Source organism: Ictidomys tridecemlineatus, chromosome 4, assembly GCF_052094955.1.
Source record: "Ictidomys tridecemlineatus isolate mIctTri1 chromosome 4, mIctTri1.hap1, whole genome shotgun sequence".
NCBI classification, from domain to species: domain Eukaryota; kingdom Metazoa; phylum Chordata; class Mammalia; order Rodentia; family Sciuridae; genus Ictidomys; species Ictidomys tridecemlineatus.
This window is the reverse complement of record NC_135480.1, coordinates 8,876,656-8,898,746: the sequence shown is the minus strand read 5'-3', so window position 1 is coordinate 8,898,746 and position 22,091 is coordinate 8,876,656. Positions and strand designations below refer to the sequence as shown.

General features: G+C 48.1%; 2 protein-coding genes across 2 annotated transcripts in view; both read right to left on the bottom strand.

Moving 5' to 3' along the window:
* The window catches only part of LOC144364702 (phospholipase A and acyltransferase 3), a 27,248-nt gene extending 11,524 nt beyond the window's left edge, over window positions 1–15,724 (bottom strand). The window contains exons 1-3 of the mRNA XM_078045779.1: window positions 15,642–15,724; window positions 4,588–4,690; window positions 1,793–2,061 (exon numbers count right to left, since the gene is read on the bottom strand). Coding sequence (XP_077901905.1) covers window positions 1,793–2,061; window positions 4,588–4,690; window positions 15,642–15,656 — 387 coding nt within the window. The 5' untranslated portion in view covers window positions 15,657–15,724. The remainder of the gene's footprint in view (window positions 1–1,792; window positions 2,062–4,587; window positions 4,691–15,641) is intronic.
* Plaat3 (phospholipase A and acyltransferase 3) lies at window positions 15,658–22,091 on the bottom strand. The gene is given in 3 exon segments (XM_021731815.3): window positions 15,658–15,718; window positions 16,155–17,099; window positions 17,101–22,091. Coding segments are annotated over 2 exon segments (408 nt in total). The 5' UTR covers window positions 17,374–22,091; the 3' UTR covers window positions 15,658–15,718; window positions 16,155–16,964.

Here is a 22,091-nt window from a genome sequence, read left to right as displayed (position 1 = left end):
TGGTCCTGCACACTGACGTCTTTTATCAGCTCTCAGGGAAGTGGAAGCCAGACTGCAACCCAGGGACCTGGGAGTCCACCCCACACACAAGCAGCAATCTACTTAGCATGCACTTGCCACTCAAATTCTGTATGAATCAGCCTTAACATATGTATAAACAGCTGACAGACAGTAATAACCCAACCAGTTGAGAAAAACAATATGAAGATACCCATTGGAAGACATCTAATATCTCATGATAGACAGGAACAGGAAGCTACCAACCACTTTGGAGGGTCAATGCAGTAAGTACAGCTGTTGGCAGCGTCTGAGAGAAAGCTGAGACGGATCCTTGTAGGTGGCGCTGGTGAGTGCCTCCCCATCCGAGTCACTGTGGCCCTGATAGGCCAGCAGACAAGGCACAGGGGAACCAGGCAAAAAGAACAAGGTGAGGACCAGCAGGACCACTCCACTAGTACAACAGTTTACGTGCATATTCTGAGCCAGCTCTGCACTAAGCAGAAAGACCTTCTAAGCTAATTCCTATGGAAATCCTCCAGGATCAGTTATCACTTGTTCTTTACTCAAGTTGGGGTACTTGGCTAAATCTCTCAAGGTCAAACAAATCTCCCAAGGTCAGACAGCTGACAAAAGCCAGGCCCCAGATCCAGCCCAGGTCAGCCTGACTCCAGGAGCCCATGCCGTTGACCACCACCCTGACCAAAAAAAAGGAATGGATCTCAAAAAATAAAAATGAACCACCAGACTGATTTTAACCTCATCATTCATTGAAGGAAAAAAAATCATATTTTTCTGCATCAACAATCATATAAGAACTTTTTCCAAGAATGTGCTCATCAAAAAGGGGGGCAGTTATATAGGTATGGAAATTGGAGTAGGAATTGATGGCAGATGGGCACAGGGGAATTTTGGGGGTGATGGAAGTATTGCAGAACAACTGTGGTGACGAATGCAAAAATGTATGAATGTATTAAAATCCTTCATATACATAAAACAGATGAACTTCATAGCATGTAAAAGATACCTGAATAAAGTTGTAAAAATATAAAAAAAAAGGGGGGGGCAGGCAGTAGCAATCAAAGTGGGGGGTGGGGAGAACAGGAAGGAGAAAAAGAGATCCAAGAGAGCGGGCATGGCCAAAACCAGACTCTACCACCGAGTTACACCCCAGCCCAGGACACTATTTTGAAGACCATTAGCCCCAGTAAACACGTGTGCTGAGTGCCATCCCCTGGGATGCCCTGGGGCCTCCTCTTGGACTTCAGCAGGGCTGAGGAGACTGTAAGCCCAAGGAGGCTAAGTGCCCCCTCTGCTATTCATCGGCGTAGGCCCATCTGACTCCAAGGAAAAGACAGGTGCAGGTCTGGAGACCCAACAGAGCTTTGTCGGATGAAATGAACGGCCACAGACAGTTCCAGAAGCACTGGAAGCCTCCGTTTTCCCATCTGTTAAGCGGGAATAATAGAACCTCCAGGCTACAGAGGCTCATCCCGGGGCTAGGCACCAGGGAGGGCTCAGGAATGAGGCTGATCACCACGGCCATGACTTCCTTTCTTGGCCGTCACTGAGGCTGATCACCACGGCCATGACTTCCTTTCTTGGCCGTCACGTCCCTAACAGCACTGACCTGCCTTGCCACCATGTCTGACTGTCCTCCCACCCGGACTGTGACACCCTTGAGGACAGGAAGCACATCCTGTTCGGCTCTCTCTCTCCCCCCACACTGAGGCCCAGCCACTGTCAGCTGGGAATGGCCTGGTTCCTGGGATGGGGACACAGGCTGAGGACACACCTGGTCACTGCGGGCAACCCCGTAGCGCAGCTCGTTCACAAAGTGCTCGCAGTTCTCGCTGGTCAGCTTGTAGAGGACCTCCTGCCCCACCAGCTCCTCCGCCCGCTGGATGATCTTGCTGGGGGGCTGCGGGGAGTACTTGTCATCGTGCTTGTTATTGACCTGGTACTTGTCTCTCCCGGCCACGTCGTACAGCAGCTCCTTCTTCACTAGGGCCTTGTCCGTCAGGGCGGACATGATGCTGGCCGCACCGGCTCCTGCCACTTCACCTGAGGATCCACAAAGGGGAAACAGAGGAGAGGCCCAGGAAAGGGCCCCAGAGAATCAGAACTGTCCCCAGCTGAGCATCTGCCCTTGGCACCAGAAGGGTCCAGACATGACTGCGTGGCTTTGGAGAGGGCGTGTGGTCTCCGTGTCCTGGTTTTCTTACCTAAAGTAAGGACCAGTGAAGTTCCAGGATTTATGATAATTTCTGTGAGCCTAGAGAAGCTGGTTTTCTGTGCCCTTGACAACTAACTGGCCCTCTTGATTATGCAAATATGAGCTCTGAGCACACCTTTTCTTCTTAGAGAAGAGTGTGGATCTTTTGTGATTCCATCAGGGCTACAACTCCTGGACCTCAGGACACGGAGGACAGAGAAAAGTTGACTGATTTCAGAGCAGTCCCCACCTTCTGGGAGCAAAGGGACCAAAACCCCATGGCTGCTTCCCTAGGTGTGAGGCTAAGGAGGGCCCCTAGGGACACCAGCAGTCCTGACCAAGGCCCAGAGGCTAGAGCTGATGCCAGCACAGACCCAGCACCTCCCAATCCAGCCACCTGCATCATGGGCAGGGGCATGCACTGGGCATAGTCACTGAAAAAGTATGTGTGCACCCAAGAGGTGGACGCAGGAGCCTGGGAGCACCCCCCAAGAGGAAGCCCACCGGTAAAGAGCCTCTGTAGCCCTGCCAGAATCAGGCCCCCCAGGTGCAGCAATAGTACCCCCCTCAACTGGGCAGGACCAGCCTTCAACTGTGACACCATGGGACAGCAACAAGCAGTGGCAGCAAGGGCTAATCAGATTCCAGATCCCGCTCTGCTCGGCTTTCCAGAAAGGACAACAGCCCTCTGCCCTGAGTACAACCCTGAGATCTTTAGAAAGTCAGAGGAATTCAGAGTTAGTGGCCAGAGGAGGTGGTGCTGGAGAGTCGCCGAAGTAAATGAGAGCCAGGTGGCCTCGTGTGTAGACAGGCTGCGCCCTTGAGGCTCAGCCACCCACCCGCAGCCCACAGGTGGGGTGGGGAACAGGGCTGGGACGAGGTGAGGCAAGCACCGTGCATGTGGCACAATATTTAGCAGGTACCAGCTCTCGGCGACATGCATGACAGCAGCAACACCTAGGTAAGGGCTTCCTTAAACTCTGTCCCCTCGGTGCCACCCTGTGAGTGATTCCGGCTCTATCACTGACGGCCTGAGGGGTCTGCACGTGTGACTTCACTTTGCTGGGCCAATGCTGAGCAAACACACATTTTCTATTAAAGAAAAGAGTAAGAAAGGGCATGTGGATTGGCAAACAACCCGTGACTGGACACAGAAATGTCCAAGTGGGCAGCAGAGCATGGTGGTTAAAGGCACAGAAGCCACAGCTGGACTGCCAGGCCCTAAGTCCCAGTGGCTGAGAGGCAAGAGTCGGCTGTTATTTTTATATGGAAGAGCACGCCAAGCAAGAGGGACAGCATAAGCCAAAAGACCCCACCAAGGGAAGAGTGTGGCAGGCCCAAGGGGCAGTAAGGAAGCCACCGTGGCTGCCACCTAGAGGCCCAGGAAGAGAGAGGATGAGGAGGCCCAGAGAGGCAGGCCCCGCGTCTACAGGACAGACTATCGTTTCTAGGTTAACCGGAATCTGGTTCTACATATAAGGGAAAGGCCAATGGAGGATTTTTTCTTTTGGAGTGCCAGGAATGGCACCCTGGGCCTTCCTCATGCTACACCTGAGTCACTGGGAGAGAATTTTAAGGAGTGAGTGGCATGACCGATGTACCCTTTAGAACCATCCAGTTGGATGCAGATTCTGCTCATACAGAGCCTGGTGGTTTGGTTAAACAGGGGTGGGGAAGAGGACATCCACTCTGGTTACTCCATTAATTAAGGCCATTAGTTAAGAGTAAAGAGATGAACAAAAGACACATTCAAGGATGTCCACACCAGCTCTGTTCAAAGCGGCCAAAAACTGGGCCAACTCTGATGGCAGATGGTTTTTTTTCAGTTCACTGACTTACCCTCTAGTGCATCTGTGTGCTTGGCTATATTTGTGTTGTTTTCCAGTTTAAGTAAAAAGTTTAAGAAAGGGGATGGGGAATTCTCACCACCGGACTCAAAGGTAAGTGTTTCTTAGCCTCAGTTTACGAATAAACCAACCAAGGCGGGAAAGCCCAAATGAACTCATAACCAAGTCTGTCTGCCCAACACCTGCGTTCTTTCCAGGAGTCTTTGTTTAAAAGGAGAGCTGCCAGGCTGGGGATTTAGCTGAGTTGGTAGAGTGCTTGCCTCGCACACTCAAGGCTATGGGTTCAATCCCCAGCACCCCCCACACACAAAAAAAGCAGAGCTGCCTCCTTGGATGCTTCTTCAGCCCCTTTTCAAGAACCATTGCCCCATTCCAAACTGCCTGCCTGCCTTCTGTTAACAGGAACAAAACCCCAGTTGGGGAGCAAGGAGGAAGTTGGAGCCCCGTTATGTGTGGTTCTCCCATCCCCCTCTCCCCAGCCCCTGGGCCCAGCACAGCCCAGCACAGCAGAGGCCTGGGTGCCCTTACTTGGAGGGGCCAGGTGGACCACATATCCATCGCCAATGTAGATGGCCCAGTGTCTGTAGAAAGGACGGAAAATCTCAATCAGGTCTCCAGGCTTGGGCTCTGGCTGGAAAAAGCAAGAAGAGGGATGTCAGTGGTGGCATGAGACTTTGGAACCAGGGGTGGGGCGCCGTCAGGAGGGTTGAGTCAGCAGTTCCCAGCAATCAGGTCAGCAGGACCTGTGTCCCAAGCCCTGCCCTGCTAGTCTGATGCTGGTCCACAAGCAGCAAGCTCCAGTCCTGAGCTCCAGTCCTGCAGGGACCACGGAGCTGCCTTCCCACAAAACCCACCCTGACCTTACAAATGACAAAGTGCAAATCAGAAAGGTTTGTTATCTGGATCTCTCTCGTTGTGACTCTTTCTAGGAATATTTTAAACGAACTGTTACTCTGGACCGAGCACTTTATTTCACACGCGTGCCTCAATAAGTCCACGCACCACCCATCCTATAAGGTGAGTACTGTCTATCCTGAACCCCATCTATAAGGCTCAGAGATGTGCGGGAATTTGCACAAAGCCTCCCAGTTCGTGAGTGACATGGCCAGGACTCAACATCAGGCAGGCTAATCCCCAGGTCCATGTCTTGACTACACACAGACTGTCAGGCTACCGTCACTGGTTGTTTTGACCACCTGAGGCTGTCCAGTCTACAGGGCATCCCCACAGGCACCCCAACATGGCCAAGGGCCCTACAGAGAACCGGGATGGGCCTGAGGCAATGAGGTGCTCCTGGCTGCTCAGCACAAAGAGAAGGGCCGTGAGTGCTCAGGTGAGTGGGTGGAGCCTAGGCAGTGGGTTAGAGCACGTGAGTGGACATGTGTGTGAACACGTGGACATGTGTGTGTGTGTGTGTGTGTGTGTGTGTGTGAAGAAGGTGGGAAGGGTGCTGTAGATGCTCCCAAGTCCCTGCCTGTTAGGGGAACACGGGGTAGAGAGGTTCAAGATCACATCCACCCACACCACTGACACCCCAGGGTCAAACCTGTGCTGTGCGCTGGGGGTGGGGAGTTTCCCACTCTGACCAGAGTTGGGGTGGGCTAGCCTCTGCGGCCCAGGCCAATCATAAGACTCTAATGATCAAGGAAACCCACCCCCCAGGACCTCTGGAGACAGGCCCATCAGCACCTGGTTCCAACCACTCTGAACCTTTGCCATCTGAACCGGCACCGCCTTCCACACGGTGAAGACACGGTGAGGGGCTCCGGCCTGCTTGCTCCTAGGAGTACAGGGGCTGCCCACATTCCATGCCAGCACCCCCAAAATGAATAAGAAGTAAAAAGTAGAGGACTCATGGGCTGGGGCTGGGGCTCAGCGGTAGAGCACTTGCCTTGCATGTGTGAGGCACTGGGTTCGATTCTCAGCACCACGTATAAATAAATGAATAAAATAAAGGTCCATCAACAATCAAAAAAATATTGAAAAAAAAAAGTAGAGGACTCCCGTATGGAGTCCTATGCCCTAGTTAAAAGTAGGGAGTTGATGTCCACAGGGCAACATGGGGGGTCTCAAGGTGCTAGGGATGGAGCCCAGGGCCTCAAACATGCTAAGCAAGTGCACTGCCCCTGAGGTGCACCCCAGCCCCAGAGGGACTTTAAAACAGTGCCTACTGGGAAATGAAGGTTGGACTCGGTCACACAACATCACTTAAGTGAACTAAAGGCCCACAGACCCACAGCCACAGCGAGGCACTGAGCAGCTCAGTGAGACCCTGTCTCTAAATAAAATACAAAATAGGGCTGAGGAGGTGGATCCGAGGTCGAGTGCCCCTGAGTTCAATCCCCAGAACCCCCCCCCAAAAAAAAAGAAGGGACCCAAGAAGTCAGGGTGCCATGAACTAAGGACAGGCATAATTTACCCTCTTCCACCAAAATCCAATCAGAAAAGCAATTACCTAATGACACACACACGCCTGCCCTGCTGAGTCATAATTAAGGATTCAAAACCTCATATGTTCAATTTAAAGGTACGAAAATTACCGTCCAGAGCCAAATTTGGCCCTCTGTCTGCTTTGGTATGGCCTGCCGGAAAGCTCAAAATGTTTCTTACAGTTTTCAGTAGCTGGGGAAGAGTCCAAAGAGAATATCTTTTCACACAGGAAATTCAAATGTCATCGTCTGTGAGAACGTGACCGCACTCACACATTCACCTTCCCTCTGCAGCTTGCTTGCTCTCTGCGACAGCAGGGTGAGACCTTGTGGCAGCTACCATCTAAACTGTAAAACCTGCAATGTTTACTACCTGGGCCTTTAGGGAAAATGTTTGCCAACCTCTGTCATGAAAGGTCCCACAGCTCTCCCAGGAATCCAGGCAAGTGACACCAGGCTCGGCTCAGCAGAGCGCCGCCAGACACAGGAACAGGTTGCCTCCTCCAGGGAAGGACTCAGGGGACCCCCAGCTGCACAGTGAAGTGACCGAGACCCTCCTACGCAGCACACTCGGTAACAATGGCCAGCTGAGACTCTGCTCACCCACGGGATTTCACCACAAAAAGCCTTTATCTCCCCCACAAAAGCACAGTGACAAAGGCAGTGTGACAGGCATTTTCCTTAGCAAGCAAATTGAGGGCAATCCCTGGCCTCTGAAATGCATCATGGAAAACAACCCAAACGGGGGTTAAGAGAGAAGGTGGGTCACAGCAGCAGACATGGAAATCATCCAAATCAGCAAGTTGGAAGGCATTATTATTCCATCTTTGCTCAAAATGCATTTATAATTAAAATGTATTATACCCTATTATGATCCGAGGAAACACACCAAAAATACATTGCAGTAAGTGACTGAGATTCAAGGAGTTTTAAACTTTTATGTTCTATAATTTGATTTGTTTGAACTTTTCCAGTATGAATTACTTTGATAATGAAAATTTTTTAAGATTTTTAAAATACCCTCATGTTGATGAACTTGTAGTTTTTAGTTGGAAAATATAGATCGTATGTTACTAAAACTTTATGAAACTTTGTCCCGATTAGAGGCATTAATTTTCTTTTGAATTATTTTCTACTTTTAAAAAATGTTTAAATAAGCATGTATTCATTTTAGAATTGGAAAAAAAACAGGATTGAACAAACATCAGTGTGTTTGTTCAATCAATCAAAAATTGATTTGGGGTAATTCATCCAAACACTGTCATGCCAAAATATAAAAATTAAAAAAAAAAATACATAGCCAGGTATAGTGTAATCCCAACAATTTGGGAGGCTACGGCAGGAGGATCCCAAGTTCAAGGCCAGCCTGGACAATTTAGAGAGGCCCTAAGCAACTTAATGAGAACCTGTCTCAAAATTAAAAAATAAAAGGTCTGGGAATGTAGTTCAGTGGGTTCAATCCCCAGTACCAAAAGACACACATGTGCACACACACACACTCACATGCAAAGCAAAAATATTAGAAAGATATAGGTATTTAGATAGATCAAATATATATGTGCACATATATACATAAATATATACGTATGTTTATATATTTTAATATATTTGTTGAAATTTATTTGCTGAAATAGATAAATATCTCTCTCAACATCCTAAAAGACATTCTCTCTGGAGAGAGCTAAGGGTGATCCTTCGTTTCTCCAAAAATTTCCAGATTTTATGTCACATTTTCAAGTATATAACACACTTCCCAACAATTTATTATAAAAAAAATTTTCAAACATATGATTTGAGTTTTCAAATATTTAAAAGTGAAGGAAGATTTTAAATGAACATCTATAGACCTGATACCGTATTTGCTTTATCACACAACATACGGCCATCTTTTTGTTTCTGCTGTACTGTATCTTCAAATTTTATTGTTGTTGTCGTTGCTGTTTTAAGTCATTTAAGAGCTCAAGCAATGAGGGAGTCCAAGGTAATGACAAGAGCGAGAAGATGCACCTTTACAGCTCCCTAAAAATTACCATCCGTAGCCATACCCTGGGTTCCTGCCTCCTCCTCCCCAGCATGGATGACAGGAGAACGGATTGCTAACATGCAGAATCGCCTTTGGGTTTTTTTGTTTTTATTATTTTGTTACCAGGGATTGAACCTGTGGGGCACTTTTCCACTGAGCCATATCCCCAGCCCTTTTTAATTTTTATTTTGAGACAGGGTCTCACTAAATTGCTGAGACTGCCTCAATCTTGGGATCCTCTTGCCTCAGCCTCCAGAATTGCTGGGATTACAGCAATTACAGCACCAGCATGCTCAGCTCATCCCACATTTTTAACAAATCCCAATTAATTAAGTGGCCAATAATATCCCTGAGAATCCCCTCACTTTGGGGGTGCCCACCTCTGCCTTGGAGGATCAAGGGACTCATGCATTTACTCATTCACTCTCCAGATACTCCCTGAGCTGTGTACCAGGTGCCAGACACCTGGACTTTGTCTATGAGCAAAAGCAAAGATGCCTGCCTTCACGGAGCTGTCATTCAGCGACAGGGAGAAAGACAGGAAAAAAAAAAAAAAAAAAAACCTTACTAAATAAACAAATCATCAGCGGGGCCCTGTGGTGCATGCTTGTGATCCCAGCAGCTCGGGAGGCTGAGGCAGGAGGATCTTGAGTTCAGCAACTTAGCAAGGCCCTGTCACTAAATAAAATAGAGTTGGGGATGTGGCTCAGTGGTTAAGGCCCCTGAGTTCAATCCCTGGTACCAAAAAAAAAAAAAAAGAAAAGAAAAGAAGGCCAGCAATGGGGGTGGAGGGCAAGAGTGGTAGCGTAGAGGGTCACAGGGCCACAGAGGTGGCAGTGCAGCACCTGCCACCACTCTAAGGCCTTTGACCCTGACTGACAGGGGCCCCTGCAAGGTGTGGAACACGGAGAGACAGGACCCACCACAGGGTCCCTCTGGCTGCTGCCCTTGGAAGAGACCACACGGGGCATGAGGAGGAAGAAGGAGACCAGGGGGGCAGCTCAGACAGGCTGGGCGGAAGTCCTGGCCGCCGCCTCCACTTTGAAGGGACAGCCCATGAGGAGGGGTGAGGAGGAAAGAGGAGTCAGATGACCCCAAGGCGCTTGGCCAGAGCAGCTGGGGGCAGACAAGCGGGCTCAGGGAGGCTGGGCTGAAAGGCCTGTTAGAGGCACTGGAGAGGCCAGGGCAGCTGCTGCACACAGCAAGTGAGCTGGGACCAGGGCCCGCGACCCTCACGAGAGTTGGAGGTGGAAGCCTGGCTGCGTGGGCTTCGGCGCCACGGAGGGAGAGAACTGGAAGTGAAGCCGCCGGGGATTCCTGCTGCCGTCTGGAAAGAGGAAGGGGAACTTGTCGGTGGCGAAACAGAATTCGAACCCGGATCTAGAGACACCCAAGTCCTACACACTGCACTGCCCTCAGAGAAGGCAGTGGACACGAAGTGGCCCGCAGAGAGACCAGTCCACGGGGGTGGGGCAGACTGGGAGGCAGGGCAGCGCGTCCAGAGGAGCCCCGCGCCGTGGTGGGGGGAGACTCAGAGGCTCCTGGGGTGTGGCCAGAGCAGGATCCCGGGGTCAGAGCCCAGGCCTGATATGTCGCTCAAGTTCCCGGATGATTCCCCTGTGCACCTCAGAGGGAGACTCAGAACAGGTGATGTCGGGAAGTTAGGCCGAGACGGTGCACAGGCCTCATTTCACAGGCGGGGTAACAAGGGGGGGTGGGGGGAGTCACCCCAAAGTGGCAAGGCTGGAATGTGCACCCCAGCCTGTTCCCACCTCCTGCAAGAAGAAAGGAGACAGCCTGGCAGACTTACCCCCTGCAGTCACAGTCCCTGCAGAATGACCCCCATTCACTCTGTGACGCTGACCCAGTACAAGACCCCAGCTGTGGGCATGAGCAGGCCAGGGTGGAACGTGAGGGCGCGTCTAGAACAATTTCCAAACCAAGGAGTAAAACAAAACCAAAAGAATGTTTTTCTTTCACTCAAGGCCATTTTCAGGAAGCATCCTAACCCATCCAGGCACCAAAGTCTTCTCAGGGTTTGGGGGTTTTGTTTCTTTTTTTCTTTTTTCTTTTTTTCTTTTCTTTTTTTTTTTTTTTTTTTTTTTTTTTGCTACCAGGGGTTGAACTCAGGGACATTCAACCACTGGGCCACATCCCCAGACCTATTTTGTATTTTACTTAGAGACAGGGTCTCAGTGAGTTGCTTAGAGCCTTGCTGTTGTGGAGGCTGGTTTTGACCTCAAGATCCTCCTGCCTCAGCCTCCCAAGCTGCTGGGATTACAGGCATGTGCCACTGCTCCCGGCTGCTTGTGTTTCTTTATGAAATATTTCAGGACTATGAAAACTAGAGAAAGTAGGAAAATGTTTAAACTTCTCTGTTTTTTCTAGATGGATTAAATTTTCAGAAACAGCAAGTGATTACACTTAGGGCTCCCAGTTCACCAGGCTCCGCTACTTACTAGCGGTACAGCCCTGGGCCTGCTCACTGGCTTCTCGCAGCCCGTGTCCTCAGCTGTAAACCCAGGACACTGACAGCACCTGATTGTTGGGATCGTCCTGAGCCTCAAATGAGGCAACAGCTGTAAGACGCTCAGCTCAGGCAGGACGCTGTAAATGGCAGCTTCCGCTGCCACCGGGCCTGAGGGTGTGGTTGTTCTTTTTGCTTAGAAAAGTCAGCTCAGGAAGCAGCTAGAGGTTGTGAGGCTCAGAGGCACTCCCCAACTTTCTGCTCAACCACAATCTGGGGTGAATGTGGAACTCCCTCACCATGCCTCTTTCACTTTTGACACTCTGGGGGAAAAGTCTAGAATTTTATGATAAAGAGGGAAGTCTGAGTGGAACATAGAATGGACTTTCCAGCAGAGAGCTGGGAGTTTTTTGCCAAGGTTTTTGGGAAAAGAAACCTATGGGGAGCTTAGTTAGCATCAATCAGTTTGAGGCTGCATCCGGAGAAGCAGAACCAAGACCACCCTTGGAAGGCCTCCTCTGAGCCTCTCTGTGCTCTATTGCTGTGTGACTTTCAGGAGTCACTTAACCTCTCTGAGCTTTCTAGTTAAACAGGACTATTAATACCCATCCTGCAGAGTCTGTGTAAGGAAAAACTGAGATAATGGGGTGAACACTATAAAGCCACTTAAACCAACAAGAGGCAGACTCGGTGACTCTGGCTGTGTTGAAGTAGGAGAGGTGGGTGAAGGGGAACAAGAAAGGGGCCTGATTGCCTGGACTTGTCAGCATCAGGCCCAGAGAAAATGTGGATGAGAGTTAAACAAGAGCTGGCCAGACACATGGCCCCTTCCCTCACTGCCCTGTGCCCAGGCCTCCCAGGCGTCAGGGAGGAACAGGGGCATCTGCAACGGGCGCCAGGTCCAAGCTCAGCAGCCCAAAGGTCACAGGCTTCCTAGAAAAAGAAGGCAAAACTCCTCTTCCCTCCCAGGCTCTCCACACTAACCCCCAGGCTGTTCCCTCTCCCATGTCAGGGTGCCTGGCTCTCACCACCTCCACCAGGCCCTGCTGGGGTCTTCACATAAGGAAGCCTTACAACAGCCCTATTGTACAGACCGGGAAACTGGGCCCAGAGACGGGAACTAACTTATCCCAGGTCTCTCAGCTTCCTAGGAAGCAGTGCCGGAAGTCACCGCAGCTCTCATACGATGGAGAGCAAGCTTGGTATTTAGGAATATAAAAAAGGAAACAAAAAGTAAAGTCTTCTTTTGGAAATTAAATCTGCAAACATGGAAACTGTACACCAGGTGGTCCGATTATTTGGAACCTCACACAGGAAGATGGGAAAACTCCTCCAGTGTGCCTTCGCTAGGCTACACGGCTCAGTGGAAAGCCCGCGGCTTTGAAAGCCTGGAGACCCACAAATTGTGCCAGATATTTTACATAAATTTTATTAGAATTCACAGTATTTTAGAGAGTAAGTGGTATTCTTCATTTTATGCCTGAAATCCAATGTATGGGTAACACGTAATCGGTACATCATAAGAAAAGGCCAGGCATGGTGGCGCACACCTGTAATCCCAGCAGCTCTGGAGGCTGAGACAGGAGGATCAAAACCAGTCTCAGTGATGGCGAGGCCCTCAGCAGTTCAGTGAGACCCCGTCTCTAAATAAAATATAAAATAGGGCTGGGGATGTGGTTCAGTGGTCAAGTGCCCCTTGGTTCAATTCCCAGTATCAGAAAAAAAAAAAAAAAAAAAAAAAGGCCAAGTTCTTCACGTGTAACTAATTCTCAGGGAGGTGCTGCCATCCCAGAACAGCTCGGCTCCCATGAGGGGCCTCACCTCTGCACTGCTGCTCTCTAGACCTGCCCTTTGCCATTCACCTGGCAAAATCCCATTCCCCCCTCAAGATGGCTCCCGTCTCTACTCCCGCACGCCTCCCAGACTCCCCAGAAGAGCGGCGTGTGTATGGGATGACTGTAACTTGCTGGACTGAGCCAGGGGTAGGCATGAGCAGCTCCATGCCCAGCCCGACAACTAGGGCGCCGTCTAATTCACCAGCCTCCGCCTGGCACATAAGACATTCTCAGCAGAGGTTTATGGCCTGGAGGGACAAGTGGCTCTCCTTGAGCCTCTCTCAGCCCCTCTGGAGTGCACAGAAAGCCCTGCAAGGACCTGAAGCCCCAAATCAACTGGAGAAGTCCCCTCTCCTTTCTTCTCCCCTTTGCACCTTAACTAGGTCTGCAGAGATTCTCCAGAACACCTGGCAAACTTAGGCGCTACAGCAGCGAAACAGGGAGTCTGGATTCGGGAATGGAATCACTTCTTCACATTAAAAGGGTTGGGTTTCAGTTTCAATTTGGGCTTTTGTTTCCTTGCAGCGGCTTGGTCAACAAGGCAGACTCCAGGATGGGGTGGGTGGAGGGGAAAGGAAAAGACCCACACCTTGTAGCAGATTCGGAACACACAGAGATGGGCCTCAAGTCTCCACTCTTCAGCATCTCCCCAGGCCCTGGAGCAGTGATTTGCTGCTGCCTCCACCGCCCTGTGGTGGGATGGCTAGAATCGTTGGGCTGGGCCTGAGGGAAGGGGTGATCAGTTTCCATTCTCCACTCGAGAGGAGAGTTGAGTTACTGTTGAGACTTAATCGTCATCATCATCATCATCACCTCCAGTTGGCACATTTGAATTTCTTAATCTTTAAAAATTGTAACCACCAACGTGGAAGTTAAATCAGAGAACACACAGTTATGTCGTCAGCCCCCAACACACACAGACTCGGCACCCAGGTCTGTTTCCATGGTTTCCTAACAGCTCAGCAGAGTTCAGGTTCACTTCATACACAGATTATGTCACCAACCCCTACAGTCTACCTCTCCCTATGTTCAAACAGAAAACAAAACAGTCTGGTCTCCAGAAGAAACTAAGAGTGACCAAGAACTAGACTCTCATTCTAGAGTTAGAGATGAAAGAAATGTCAAGGTTCCTGAGCATTCAGTCATTTTCCCTGATTTTTGCACAAGAAGAAAAATGGGGGGAGTTTTGCCACATAAAAGAAAAACGTAAGGTGAATTTTCTGGTTCAGATGTTTTAGTGAATATGTTTTGAATGGGGGGACATTAAAAGCCCCTAGAAGCAAGCCAGGCGTGGTGGTGACACCTGTGGTTCCAGCTACTTAGGAAACTGAGGCAGGAGGATCACTTGAGTACAGAAGTTCAAGACCAGCCTGCGCAACAGAGCAAGGTTCTGTCTCAAGAAAATTAAAATTAATAAAAACATAATTTTTTTAAAGAGAGAGAGAGAGAGAGAATTTCAATATTTATTCTTCAGTTCTTGGCAGATACAACATCTTTGTTGGTATGTGGTGCTGAACCCGGCCGCACGCATGCCAGGCGAGCGTGCTACCGCTTGAGCCACATCCCCAGCCAACATAAAAATGTTTAAAAAGCCACTAGAACTGATTTTTTTTAAGTAAGAACAGTATTACAATTTCTGGAATTTTATTATAAATGGGATTTTTACAATTCTCTGTCAAACCAATCCTAAAGTTTAAGGCTTTTCCTAACTAATGTTAACTGTTGTTTCATGTGAAAGCAGCTTTCCAAATTAAAATTAACAAAAAATGTTATTTAATCAACTGTAAGCAAAGATGGACTGAGAAATCTAGCTATACTGAATACTGAATATGAATATGCAAAGAAAATAAATTTTGACCATGTCACAAACAGCTTTTTCAGAAGTTTCCAAAACAGAAATTATAGCATTATAATTTTTCATTACTGTGATCAACCTGCATATAAGAATAAATTTTCCCTTTTTTCAAAAATACATTAATGTAACTAAAAACTACTAATCCATTACTTTTTTCTGGGTTTTTTTTTTTTGCTATTACCTTTATTTTTCATTTTTCATTTTTTTACCTCATGATTCCATACACAAAGTCCAATAAAAGAAAATGTTCACTGTCCACATTTCTTTTCTGGCTGCTATTATCATTCATATTATGACTATTGCTGAAAGTAATGTTGTTCGAGGAGAGGGATATTAAAAAGTGTCACACATGCCAGGTATGCCCAGCTCTTTACTTGGATTGAAATAATAATGATGATGACTAATTACCGTCGGGCATTCAATATGTGTGCCAAGTATTGTTCAGAGCACTTCCTAAATTTTAAGTGATATTCATTCTGGGGTACAGAAATCCCAGTGAGGTACTTGATGACCTATCACAAAAATCTGTTCTCTAACCACTCTGGTGGGTCCTGCTGGATGACGGGAAGCCTCCGCAAAGCCCCCTACCCCACATCACAGGTTAGAAAGACCAACAGCGGGACTGGGAAGGTGCTGGCAGGACTGGTCACCGCGCAGTCAGCTGACTGGGGGAGGCCCCTGCGCAGCAGGTCCAGCCTCAGACATTGAGGCCCAGGAGCCTGTCCGACCAGAAAGGCAGCCCTTGTCCTTAATGGAGAGACCTCTCTACTGCCATCCTGTTCCCGAGGGTCCTGCCTTCCACCAGGGCTGATTCAGGCAGGGCAGCCCCCAACCTGACCACGCGTTGGACGAGAAGTCCTGAGAAAATTCCAAAAGTCCCCAGAAACGAGGATCCTCCCTCCAGGCACGAGGACTCAACAAATTACCATTAGGACACGACCCGGTCCCCATGCTCCCTGGTCCCCACACTTACAATGGGCGCGCGCATCTTCTTTCGCGACGTGGACCCTCGATGTCAGGCTGGATTTCACTTCTCAGTGGCCCTAATGCCTGAGGAAAGGGGAGCAGGAATGCATTAGGCCACCAACAAGAAACAGCGTCCTCAAGACCCCAGAAGCCAGCGGCTTCTAGCCTGGAGCCCTGGCTCGTCGCTGACCCCTCGGAATAACCACCTGACCACCACCCCCCCCCCCCGACTGCGGTCGGACCCTCCAAGCCCTGCACTGGACTTGTCCCTTGCAGGGGTCTGGATGGTTCACCTGAATGGTCCGCTCGGGGTTGGAAAGTCAGCGGCGACTGTCACGCCATCGGGGCCACTGCACCCGCCCTCGGGGCTCCCCCTCCTCCGCGCCCGCGGTCCCCGCCCCGCGATCCCCGGGCGGCCGCAGCTGCTCGGCTGCTCACCTGACTTGTTTACTCCCGCTCCACTCAACTCCTGTCTCCCAGGCAGCCCTCGGGGACCGCGAGAGGCACCCAAGCTTCTCACCTTTCCTGTCGTCCCAGAAACAATCGCTCCACCCACCCGGCGGACTTGGGAGGCAGGCCAGCGGCCGCAGCAAAGGAACCAGCTTAAGGGCCGCAGAGCCCCGGCCAGCGCGAGGTCACCCCGCCCCTCCCCCTGTGACTGGCTAATGACAGCCTGGCCGAGCTCTGACCCAACCCCTACAGACAGCTGGAAGCCTCCCGCTCCAGCCGGCCGGCGGGGCGGTCTCTCTCCACGCCCTCCTCTGACCCGAGGCTGCAAGTATTTAACCACAGGTTGTGTTGCATTTGATCTTTGTATACACAGCACACTGAAGTGTTGGGATCGATTTACTTATCTCCTCTAGAGAAGTATAGTTTAAAAAGTGACAGTGTAAATAAAATAAATATATATGTATGTGTGGATGTGTGTGTGTGTATAGATCCTGTTCTTCTTATTTTAACTTAAAGGCACTTAAAACAACAGGTGCAAGAAGATCATTCTAACCTCTTTTTTTGAGGGGGGGTGGGGGAATAATACAGTATTTTATTTAATCTATTATTAATGAATATTTGAAAACATTTACAATATTAATTAAAATTTACCTGGGCTGGGGGTTGTGGCTCAGTGGTAGAGCGCTTGCCTAGCTCAGGTGAGGCACTGGGTTTGATCCTCAGCACCACATATAAATAAATTAATGAAATAAAGTTGTTCCATCTACAACTAAATATATATATAAAATTTGCCTAAGAGAAGGAAAACTTCCTTTATTTACATTTCAATATTAATAATAAGATATCAATATAACTATGGTCAGAATCATTGTCAAAAACATCATGCTTGACACAATTCAGTTTTTGTATAAAGTTCCTTGCCTGCAAGAAAGTACATTTGATTTACTTCACTCTTAGGAATATCTCTTAATGCTAGGATGGCCCCTTCTTGGTACTTCTTCAGCTGTTGATTTTTTAGCATAGTTATCTGTGATTGTATGAATGGAGTTGAGTGGAGAAGTACTTATCCTGTTAATTCCAAATAAGAGTACATAATCAGTTACTATAGTAATAAGAAGATAGAGAGATAATTCGACCGCCCACTATTTTTGAGGCAACTAGATTGAGCCTAAGGAGCTTAGCCAAGATTCAGGAATAGGAGCCCACATAAGATAAAGCACCAAGCCAAACTGGGAGCTTAAAAAAGAACAAAGCCATAAATTGCATGGCAACAGTGAATTTTCCACCATTTTTCCTGGGGCTTTGGTCAATCTCAGAGCCCACTTCTCTGCATAAGCTTTGGCTAGGGAGCTACAGTTGGGGAGGAAGAGACCAACTCCAAGGTCTTTTAAGTTTCTTAGAAGCAAATGAACAGGGCACAGTGGCACATACCTCCAGAGACCCGGGAGGCTCAGGCAGGAGGATCCAGGTTGGAAGCCAGCTTCAGCAACTTAGTGAGACCACATCTCAAAATAGAAAGGGCTGGTGTAGTAGCTCAGCAGTAGAGAGCCTATGGGTTCAATTGCCAGCACAGGAAGGAAGAAAGGAAGAGAGGAAGGGAGAAAGGGAGGGAGCAAGGAGATGAAATTCCTATGTCAAAGCATTCTCCCTGTACTAGAAGGAAGAGCAACACCTTTCCTCAAGAAAGAGAATTCAAATGGAAAAGAATTCTGTATAGACTTTGTTAAATAAGACTTCAGGGCTGAGGATGTGGCTCAGCCATAGAGCAATACCCTGGATTTGATCCCCAGCACTGGGAAAAAAAAAAAAAAAAGCAACTAATGATGATGATAATAACGCTTTTATATTTTAAGTCTCCCCACATGATTTAGGTGCTTCTTTGTCTGAGTCAGTGTGTAAGGAACTGACTCTGCTTTTTGGGTCTTCATTTCTTTAGGAAATCTCCTGTGCCACAGAAAACTGTATTAAAGACATTTTGTATGCTTTTCCCCTGCTATCCTATCTTGTGTCAATTTTATTCTCAAGTCCAGCTAGGACCCTGAGGGTAGAGGTGGAGTTTTGCTCCTTCCTATAAAACTGTATTAAATGTAAAGCTATTGAAAGACAAGAAAGGAACCAGATGTGGCACACACCTGTAGTCCCTGCTGCTAGGAGGCTGAGGCAGGAAGACCACTTAATCCCGGGAGTCTGGGGCCACCCTGAGCAACATAGCAATACCTCCACTCACTGGGTCTTAAGCCATAGGATACCAATACCCTCCACAGAACCTGACACAACAGCAGGTAAACGAGTGATTGAAAAGATGAACAGCCACACACAGGCCTTTTCTCTGCACTGAATTCTGACTCCCTAAAAGTAGAACCAGCTTCTTTTGTCTCTCTACTCCTGCCATTGCATGCCAGCACTGAGCCTTGGGGTCAGGATGCTTGGGACAAATCCTGCCCCTGACCCTTGGTGATTGTAGGGCCCAAGGCAGAGTTCCCTCTTAGTCTGTTTACTAATCTGTAAAATTAGGTGATATTAGATAACACATAAGAATACATTCCCCAAAGGGAGAGCCACACATGAAATGATGCTTATAAAGTGCTGAGCCTGATGTCTGGCATGTGGAAAATTCTTGGAAAATCCTTGATCGGGACACACAGGCTATTAATAACATGAGAAGAGTCACATGCTCATCATCACATGATATTCACCAGCTTCCTGAGAATAAGAGTCAGAGGTAATATAAATAAGTGCTAGTTTTATGTATATTATTACTCAACCAACCCATTGCTGAGCACACTGAGCTAGTGACTGTCGAATCACTAGGATGGAGAAGGGGCCTGTCAGATCAGCCGAGGCAGGCAGTGACCAAAGGAGGCAGATTTAAAAGGGCCCCCGAATGAGGCTTTATTGAGATATCACTCCCAAGAGGAACTCCATCAGACCCACAGAGTGGACAGGAGAAGGGTCTGAGGAGAAACCGTGTGGAAGCTTGACAGGACTGGACTTTTATGGGGCTTACAGCAGGAAGGGAAGGGCTTGGGACAGGAAAAGGTGTTTTTAGGGTCCCTTGTCCCTTTGGAGTTGGTCAGGGGAGTTGGCTGAACTCCAGGATTGGCCAGGGGTTCCTGCTGATTGACAGGCGTTTCTCACCGCACCTAATTGATGTTCCTTTCCCGTGGCTGCTTTGTTCTAATTCGCCTCTAAGTTGCCACCGACCTAACAGTGCCCTTTTGATGTTGCTTTTGCAAGTGCTGGGGATGGGCCCCAGGGCCTCATGCATGCAAGGCAAGTGCTGTACCTCCAAGCTACATCCCCAGCCCAAGAAGTTCTGTCTTAAGGAAACCAAACAGACTTCTGCCTCTCCTCACCCTCTGCTTCCAGAAGGGTCTAAATGTTACCTCCCTTACCCTTTGTCCTATTGCTGTGCCAGACAAAAGCAAATAAAGACAAAAGGCTGGGAGTGCAGCTTGGGGCTATAAATTTTTACTTTTTTTACAGCTTAAAAAGAGGAGCTCTTGGGCTGAGGTTGTGGCTCAATGGTAGAGCGCTTGCCTGGCATGTGTGAGGCACTGGGTTCAATCCTCAACACCACATAAAAATAAAGGTATTGTATCCATCTACAACTAAATATTAAAAAAAAAGCTCTGTAAGAAGGCCCCAGATCTTAGTGAGAAACTGCTACTTGATGCTACCACCATCACTAGCAAGACTATCCACTTTAATCTGTTTTCTATTGCTTATAATAGATGCCTGAGTATGGATAATTTATGCAGGAAAAGTTTATTTGGTCTACAGTTCTGGAGACTCATAAGTCCAAGACCATAATACCAGCTTCTGCTTGGCATCTGGCAATGGCCTTATATTGCATCATAACTTGGTAAGGACATTACATGGCAAGAGACAGCAAGAATCTAAAGAACCCATTAATCCATGAAGGGGCTGATCCATTCATGGAGGTTCTGCCCAGTCACCTTCCAAAGCTTCCACCTTTCAAATATCATTAACATCTTGAAAGGATAAAAGAAATTGAAGTTAAAATGTAAAGGACCGGGTATTGTAAAGTTTCTAAGCTGCAAAGCCTGAGTTAAAATGTAAAGGACCAGGTATTGTTAAGTTTCTATGCTACACTCAAAGCCTGAAATTCCTGTAGCTGTTAAGACAATTCCCGGGACTGCCCATTAAATAATCCCCCCTGACCACTTAGTTGTTTAACAACTTGGACCCTGTGCAGCTAGGCACGTAGGCACCTCAGGGCCCAAACCAATCAGTTTGAATGTATCCCCCTCCTTAGGAATGACCTATCACTCCAGCCCGACCTGTTCCCGCCAATGAATGTACTAATCATGTTTGAGAATTGTTGTTTGATTTTCCCGTGGTGTATGGTGATTTGTTAAAGGGGACTGTGATGTATGTAAAGTCCCTGCCCTCCCTAAAGAAGTGTACTTAAGCACTGCTCAACCCCTGCTTGGGGCTCTTGGCCGCTCTCCCTTCTTGAGTGAGCCTGGAGCCCCAGCACGCTGGATCCTCAATAAACCCCCTTTTGCTATTGCATGAGTTGGTCTCTTGGTGGTCTCTTCCTCCGTCGTTCCCCGGACCCTTACAATCTGACTTCGGGGATTCAGTTTCCAAAATACGAAATTTGGGGAACATTTTTAAACCTTAATACCCCTACACCAAGGGAAGTGAACAGAATAGAACCAATATCTGACCCTAAAGCTTCTACATAGCTCAGCTATGGAGCCCCATTCTTCTGAAAAGGGAAATACTAATTTTTAAGTATTTGCTGTCTTCTCCACGCTTATGTCCTAATGAGGATGGATTCACTGTTCTTAGTCTGAAGGAGTAACTGAGCAAGGGGAAAACGGCTCAAGGCTAAATTGATGTGCAGGCAAGAAACATCCCTTGGGGCAGGGTAGAGAGGAAGGCCAAGGCAAAGGAGGGAAAAGGGAGAGGGTGAGGAGAGAGCAAAAGCAGGTAAGATGCATTTAAGGGGAGGCTTAAATGTTCCAGATGCTTCTTTACACACTAGGAACAGATTCTGTGGTGACATGAGGGACTCTATTGATTAACAACTCAAAACGGAAATACTCCTTAGGGAAAAAGCATTCATCAGCCAAATGAATACAGGGTTTACAAGTGTCCAGGCTGTTGTAAGGCTTGGTGAATGTATCAATTTTGACAGTTTGCTCTGACCAAAAACGTCAGGCTTTTATGAAAGATGATGAAGGATAACTAATAACTTCTTTCCTATCTCTCAAACACCCTCAAGCCCTGCTAAAAAGAGAAAAAAAAAAAAAACCCTAGTGAAAATGCTCTAAAGAGCTGTGCAGCATAACTAATATCTACCCCCTCTTTAAAAGTACATTTCAAAACCTTTAACCTGGGAAACGTGCCGGGTTCTCTCACTCCCATGTTTGCGAAATGGGCCAGTTTGAGTAACTAGTAACTTAAGTGGGTATTTGTTTTGGTCTGGCCAGCAGTCTTCACTGGGTATCTCTGTGTGGTCCTAGTGGAGTTGCCAATCACAGTGCCTGTGACCTGGCTGTGACTGGTAAAGGTGGCCCAAGTCCCCAGGCTACAGTACTGATTGCAAGAAGCATGACTCACATCACACCAATCAGGTGTCTTCTCTGGGAATGGAAATACATTTTTAAATAGACAACTTAATTAAAAGCCTCTTTCCTTTGGGGATATTTAAGTGTAATGACATAAGCCTAGAACCATCTATCTGCCCTCCCCTAGGGCATTCAAGAAACCCATCTGCAACAACAGATAATTTGGCCACTGTTGGTCCTGTTGGTCTCTTGAGTCTCTTAAGTGCCTGTTGTCAGTTTTGGCCCTAGAAATCCAGTTACAAAAACTTTTTCCCAGCTACAATCCTGTTTTTGGATTAAGAGTTGAACTTGTTTTTTGCCACCTGGAACAGGAGAGTCAAAAGCAAGCCATAAATTTACTGGACTCATCCATGCAGGACCACACACCTCACCCTGCTCACTCCTCCCAACCTTAAGCTGGTGGG